This window comes from Camelina sativa, chromosome 6 (genome assembly GCF_000633955.1).
Source record: "Camelina sativa cultivar DH55 chromosome 6, Cs, whole genome shotgun sequence".
NCBI lineage: Eukaryota > Viridiplantae > Streptophyta > Magnoliopsida > Brassicales > Brassicaceae > Camelina > Camelina sativa.
Genome location: NC_025690.1, coordinates 16550311 through 16557689, shown reverse-complemented (window position 1 = coordinate 16557689; position 7379 = coordinate 16550311). Strand labels below are relative to the sequence as shown.

The 7379-nt window shown below is 34.8% G+C and overlaps 1 protein-coding gene and 1 long non-coding RNA gene across 2 annotated transcripts in view; one reads left to right on the top strand and one right to left on the bottom strand.

The window, feature by feature from the left end:
* Positions 1-2261, bottom strand: part of LOC104791779 (protein TONNEAU 1a-like) — a 3812-nt gene extending 1551 nt beyond the window's left edge. The window contains exons 1-7 of the mRNA XM_010517749.2: positions 2017-2261; positions 1593-1725; positions 1250-1338; positions 1011-1133; positions 418-542; positions 274-299; positions 22-178 (exon numbers count right to left, since the gene is read on the bottom strand). Of these exons, the coding sequence (XP_010516051.2) occupies positions 22-178; positions 274-299; positions 418-542; positions 1011-1133; positions 1250-1338; positions 1593-1725; positions 2017-2103 (740 nt within the window). The 5' untranslated portion in view covers positions 2104-2261. The remainder of the gene's footprint in view (positions 1-21; positions 179-273; positions 300-417; positions 543-1010; positions 1134-1249; positions 1339-1592; positions 1726-2016) is intronic.
* LOC104791778 lies at positions 3509-4870 on the top strand. The gene is made up of 3 exons (XR_002038515.1): positions 3509-4110; positions 4195-4518; positions 4599-4870. It is a non-coding gene; the product is annotated as an uncharacterized LOC104791778 (long non-coding RNA).

The following is a 7379-nucleotide window of genomic DNA, read 5'->3' as shown; positions in this document are numbered from 1 at the left end:
TTAAGAGTCTTGAAAGCTTACCTCCAAGACGATGTTAAGTTCCGAGTTTTCCTATCGAGCTGAAGATTTTCTAGCGCCGCCGAAGCTCTCATTACCTCTTCATGCGCATCTTGATTACCGTGTCTCCAATTGAATTCGTCTTTTCTGTACCCTGAAGTAGACAACCCGCCTCTTCTATCTGAAACATCATATTGAATTTATTTGTTATCAAAAATCATGAAACATACACATTTTTAACCAATACTTCAAGAAAATAGGGAAATGATGACTAACCTGATGTTTGCGATGAAGCAGCCGGCCTGCCATTATTTAAGATAAGTAAATTCGATCATGTCAGACTCCTAAGCAACATCGAATGGTAAAAAAAAAAAAAAAACCCTTGGTTTTGGCAAAGCATGGTGTTGGAGATAGGTGTACCTTCGTTGAGGAGGTAAGTTATCAGAAGCAGATGATCTGCGAGGAGGATTTCTAGACTCAAGGCTTGATGACGACTCTGTTTCTGACTCTCTCCTTGAGCTACCACCCGTGCCCTGCGTCATGCTCTGAAGAAAAAATCATTACAGAAAATGTTGATCACTAAACCTGACGAGAATATAGCAAAAGACTGGTAATAACTGTAAGAGGATGGAAACATTAATCCTTGGATGTAAAGAGAACTCGAAGCTTGCAATTTGCTAAACTCGTTTCTCAAATCTCTGAAGAATTCTGATCTCGACAATGACACTTTCTTTTCTTGGAAAAGTGTGAGGTAGCGAGTACAAAGTACTAAGATTTTATGTACGTTAAAGTTTATAAAGCTTCAGGCTAACCAACTAGTATTGGTCATCTACACTTATAGAACACGACCTGAAAACACTACAACCCAGAAATCACATACTACATACAGGTGGACAATTTGTTTGAAGTATGGTAGTAAAGCTTGTAAACCAAGAGAAGAAGTTATAGATAGTAAAATTCAGTTTGCCACTCGGCTGCAGACATATTCACAGGGGAAGAAAAGAAAGAAATACCTCGAACTTCAAGAATCCTTCAAGAACATCTAAAAGGAGCGGTCCACTATCTCCATTTCTGTTGAGCTCAAAACCATTGCTGCTACTAAAGTCGCGTAACTCAGACTTCCACGAATCTTTTGGCTTTGCATAGGTTTCAGGCAGAAGGCAAATCACCAGATAAATGAGAAAAATTCATCCACAATCTTCTTAACTAAATGAAATATATAAAAAATCAAAATAGGGATTATATTTATTACCAAATTGCTTTCTGGTTGATAAACTTTGAGCGTATGATTTAGTTGTGCCCAGTCCAAATATTCACAAATCAACGCAGATAGTAACCTGCCTGCATTTCAACATGTTAAAAGGTGATCAAAATGACCTACTTAACTGCAAAAAACCTCAACGTTCATAGTGTTTAGCCATAGGAGAAATCAAAGTTTCGTTTTTCAAGATACGATTTCACATTTTGAACAAGCCAATAGGTATTGAGTATTAACAAAGCATGACAGGCTTGTGAAACAAACAAAATTTTCCAAGACAAGATCCAAAGGATATAAGTGAAAAGAGAGATATAAGCAAATCTTGTGAAAAGAAAACCTGAAGGAGAAGCATGAAGCTGCCTTGCACGATCATTGCAGCTCCCCAACAAAGCTGGAGGAAGTCCTTCATTGTTCTCTATCACTCTATCCTCTTCTTCAATTGCCTCAAACACACTCGCACGGAGCTCAGCCTACACAAGCAACTTAAACTCTCAGCAGCAGAAGTATAGAAACAAAAAACAATTCTTTAATGCATTAACTGTACAACGTAATTGGGAATTTCACATGAAAGTATCAAGATTCCAGATGCATATGCAATTAACAAAAAAAATCGAACATTTCGATCTGAAAGCAAGGAACCCTAGAAAAAAAAGAGAGTAATGTACTCGTCTCTCCCCACAAATCTCAGCGAAATTTGAATGTTACTCGATAATGTATTGCACAGAACAGGAGAAAAACAAGAAAAGGAATGAAATTGGTACCCGGATCTTAGCGAGAACACCTTTCTTCTCAAGGGTTCGAGTGACTAAGGTCTTGAGATCCATCATCTCTCTTGTGTAATCGTCCATCGTTGCTAAACACACAAAATCGAATCAATAGAGGTAAGAAAATTAGGGTTTCTGATGTCAAAAATTGGATTTTCGCAAAATTTGGGGGTTTCGGCAAATCTGAAGATTTGGCCAGTCCCGTCCCGGAGACCAGAAAGAAAGAAAGAAAGACGTTGAAACCAAAAAAAAAAACAAAAAAACAAAAAAGTATAACTTCTTTTTTTTCAAATGGTCCCCCAAAAGATCGATAGTTTCCACTCTCATCCTACATTTACATTTTTGTAATTTTGCCCCCCCCCCCCAATCATTGTGGGAAATTTTAATTTTTGTTTTTTTTTTTTGGAACTAAAATAGGATGCCAAAGTTCACATTTTAAGATCTACTTCAGAGTTGACAAAAACAAAAAAAAATCAAAGATGACAAATTGACAACGTAACACATTTGCATTAGTGCGAGATGACTATAAAAAAAGTGGAAAGTTTGGTCCAATATCGCCAAAGCATATGAAAAAGTGGAAAGTTTGGAACTGTTTTGTTCGGAATCGCGCCGGGTTATCGTAGAGGATTTGCTGCTACGTACTTTTCTAGCTAGGCTCCTAGTTTTTGAGCATGACTGTACTAATTAACCACCATCTATGATATAGAACCTTTTAGAAACCGGATTGATCAAGTAAGCATTTAATTAATGTCCACTCTCGCAAGTTGGGTCGTTGCAAATGTCAGAGAAGGCAATCACTCCATTCTTAGATTATGATTTATATTGGATGGAATGACCTAGCCTTGCTTGTCGTACGTTGAAGTTTGTATGTAAGTATGGTAACTTTAGTGTTAATCAAATTGACTATCTAATATAGAAAACAGAGATGCTAAAGTAGCTTATAGTTGATTAACCAAATAACAAATAAATAGTTACATATACGATCTAGAGTGAGAGTTTGATCTAAGGAATACGATAAAAAACGTAACTATATAAATAGATATCATAGAGATCGATATAATACAAAATTATTATAGAAGAATTCTATAAAGATACATTACGAAATACGAACACCTCTGTCGTACTCGTATGTTTTAAAAAACAATATGCATCAATGCATCATGCATGTATAATGTAGATGTACAAAGATGCGTATATGAAATGTGTATGTATGTCAGTATATGGATGTATTAAATTTATTCAGTTTGTTTCTTAATACAAAATTGCACCAAAATGTAAAATAGCACCATAATATTTGTTCTGGATATAAACCATAGCATCACATAATTTAATTATCTTTCTTTATTCACCTTATTTGGCTAATTCTATTCTGCTTTTCTCTTTTCCATTTTTATGTGTCTCGCATAGTCACAAGTCACATACTGTCCCTGTAGCTAAAGAAGGAAGAGTCGAGAACTGAACAAAAACACTAAGAGCATTCCCGATGGGATCTGTTTTCTTTTTTTAATAATAAAATATATAAAAAAAGTTTTATTCCTGATATTCCATAGATCTGTGTCTCTGCACTGATAATATTAGATACTTACAGACCCTTTACGTTGTCAAAATTCTATTGCTAGCGTTTGTTTGTTTTGTTTTTTCTTTATTTATACATTTGCTTCTCTCTTTCGAAACAAACGAAACGTCGAAGACAAAATCGATTTTCCAAAATTTGATTCACAACCCAATCGAATTCCAGACAACATTGATGTCTCCTCATGGTCTTCTTCTTCTCCGATGAGCATGGTTCTTCTCTGTTAGGTAAGAAGCTGATTTGGTTGACACAGTCAAAGTAATTGCTGAATAATTTTTGCTTCCTACAAGTCCGCATACATCTGGGTTTTGAGTGAATTTGTTTGTTTCAATAGGTTTTGAGTAGAATCTGTTTTGAGTGAATCTGTTTTGAGTAATCTGGGTTTTGAGGAGCTAATTTTGGGTATTAATCTTTTGATTTGTGAGGAAAAAAATTGAAACTTGGGATTGTAAAGCAGAAGTAATGAGCTCCAATGGCGGTGGCGACGTCTATAGCACCAAAAGCTTTTGGCTTGCAGGGTCAGTTCTACTCACTTACTGATTCTGAGTTGGTTTAGAGACTTTATAGAGTGTAATGGTTTTTCATATATGATGATGATACAGTGGCTGCATCACATCGGCTGAGACTGTTATGCCTGAGAAGCAAAGCTTAGACAAGTTTCTTTCTGCCCTTAGCAAAGGCAAGGACGTGATTGTGTCTATTTCCCCACAGTCCAGAGCTTCCCTTGTGGTTCACTATGAGATCTCTCCTCTTCAGGTTTTCAAGAAGCTAACTACGTTTTTGAAGTCTCTCTGAGTTAAAGCTGTGTTTGATACAAGCTGCAGCAGGGACTTGGTACAACCATGGCTTCTAATGAGTTTGTGAGCCGTTACAAGCAAGCTAATTCTGAAGATGGCGAAAATTCACAATCCTCTCTACCTGTCCTGGTAAGCAGCTTTACTCTTTTGATGTAATTGAATGTGTCTCTCTATGTGAGATTAATGTGCAAAAAATTATGTGTGTCAAGGTTGGAAAGGTTATGCTGAAAAGCAGCTTGGCTCTTTTGTTCTGCCGTATGTCTCTTCTGTTAAGAGTGATCTATCCGAACCTGAACTCAACCTGAGAAAGAAGCTAGTAGATGAGATGTTAGGATAATTTGGTTACTAATTATTCAAATCCTATGTTTCATGTTTGTTATTGTAAGCTAACTACGTTTATGAGGTGTTTTTATTACTCAAATCCTATTGCTTTCAATGTTACGTGACACATTCATAATAGTCAACAACAAGCTTCAACTAATAAGAGCCTTGTTCACCAATTGGAGAACCACTATGCGGATACCATTGGCTATGTTTTGCTATATGTATTTACGAGTTTGTTTGTCCATGTTTCTTTCTTTTGGGTGAAACGTAACAGGTGTTGTGTTTGTGTTCCAACCCGAAGGACAATGTCTCAGATTCAGAACAATAAAACGTAATTGGTTTGTACCTTCCTTTTTTGTGATTGGAAGACATGTGTGTGGTCGTTTTATGTTTTATTAGCAAGGGAACAAGAATCTCAGCTTTATGTTTTGTTATGCAGGTTTGTTTCTTTCTTTTTTTGTGAAACAAGACAACATGTGTGTGATCTTGTTGTTTATGTTATGTTATGCAGCAAAACTTTAACAAAATTTATATAAGACACCCATGTTTAAGGATGACTAATGGAAAGGAAAAAAATAAAAACAATGGATTGAATATCTAAATTTAGATTAATATTATTTTTAATCTTATTAAAAGTTAGAGACACTAAAGTGAGTATCACCAATGGGCATGCCCTAAAAGACTGACCAAGAGTTAAGAGCACATGTTTATTTCGAGAGGGCATTATCGTCACTTCAAGAGAAACAACTTGTGAGGGCTGAGCTCTTAATTAATGTTAGCTTCTTTGCCCTTTTCGGAAACGAGGAGGGGAAGCCACCACGTCACCCAAAACTGTTCTGATAATCCGATGACGCATCATACGTGCGTCAAACATGCATTAAACCGAAAACGTTAAAATAACAAATTCTTTTAAAAAGAAAAAAAGATTGAGAAGTGACAACAGCAACAACAACAACGAAATTTAAGAAGAAAAAAAAATAAGAAAAAAGAAACCAAGCAATCATCAAAGAATACGGTTGAATGCTCAATTATTAAATTTTATAACGTGCTTCATGCGTTTCCACTCGTTTCTCTATCTCCCTTTTCAATAGAACTGTTGTACCAACCAGCGAGCGTCATATTTATTAGTCTGAGCAACCCCTTCTCTCTCCCTCACATACTTTGTAAAACACTATTACAATCGATCATGTGTTTACCAGAGATGTTAATAGTTTCATTACCCTATATATAATTCTACAAAGACTGCAGACATCCTATTTCGTTTTTCAAAAGTCAGAAGCTTAGCTTTAGTATAAGAAGACTTCAACGAAAAATTTAGTCCAAATTCTGTGTCCGATCGAGTTTGTAAGCAATAAACCCCTATAAACTAGAATTGTGTTGTTTATCTGAAGAAATTATAAACACAAGTGCACAAGCACAAGGTTAACAAAGGGATTAACCCCATCAGTAGTAATATATTCTTGTTAAATTTTCAAAGCAGTTAAAAATCAATGGTTGGTTAACGATGACATAGCTGATACAATCATTAAAAGAAGTTAGAGCAGTCGAATCAAATCTAGGCTTTTGAGTATAAAACTTTGAAGTGTAGATGACTTCAAAATAAATTATAACAGTGGACTATATAAATGATTAATGTCATCACGTTATTGTGCACTGCAAGTAATTATGTAAGAAAAAAAAAAAAAAGAGGTTAGGTTTTTTTTACCTATTGGAAAACTACAAAGAATAGAGAGAAATATTTTAAGTCTTACCAAATAAGGAAAGGCCAGATTCCTTAAAATCTAAATTTTTTAGATAAACTGACGGCTGGGATTTGAGAACCAGACTTATCATCAAATCTATCATATTGTAAAAATTTGGAGTTTGATTAGTGAGAGTGGTTGAATAATATGACAATTGACGTAACGCCACTGTCGTCCTTCTGTCTCCATTAAGGTTTCTCTCTCTCTCTCTTATTACTCTACTGCTCTCAATATACATAAAGAAATAGTTGTTGGCATATTGGACCCATCATTGGTTTGGGCCCTAAACGTGTAAACATTAGACCCTCTCTCTCTTATTCTTTTATTCATTGACCATTACACATCTATCATTTTTTTTAGTTATTATTGTATAGTTTATGTTGTGGTCTAGATTATCTTCCTGTTCCTCCAATTATTTGGAGTTGAAGATCCATTCCACTACGGAACAGAGAAACAAAAAATATCGTGAAGAGGATAGTTAAAATATCTTACCGTCCATTTTAAAATTCGTTTTCCTGTATTATAACTTTCATAGGATTTAACAAAAAAAAAATTAATTTACAATATAAGTAGCAACTCGTTATCAAATTTAGTGTTTCTTAAGCCTTTCTAGATACAGTTATTGTTTATTAATTATTACTATAGTGTTAAAAAATATATCTCTAATAATTAAACCATTTTAGTAAAATTAGAATTGGAGATATTAAATTATATGTTCATACAAAGAAATACATAATGTTTCTAAATATGACATGTTGAAATAAAGTTATAATGATACGGTAGAGAAGCTCATACACGAAAAGAGATCCACAAACAGTTGGAGAAGATATAATAAGATGAAATGTAATCGAGTTCTCCTTCTTGTAGATCAACCATATAAGCTAAATCTTCAACTCTCACGAAATCTCAATCAAGATTTAGCTT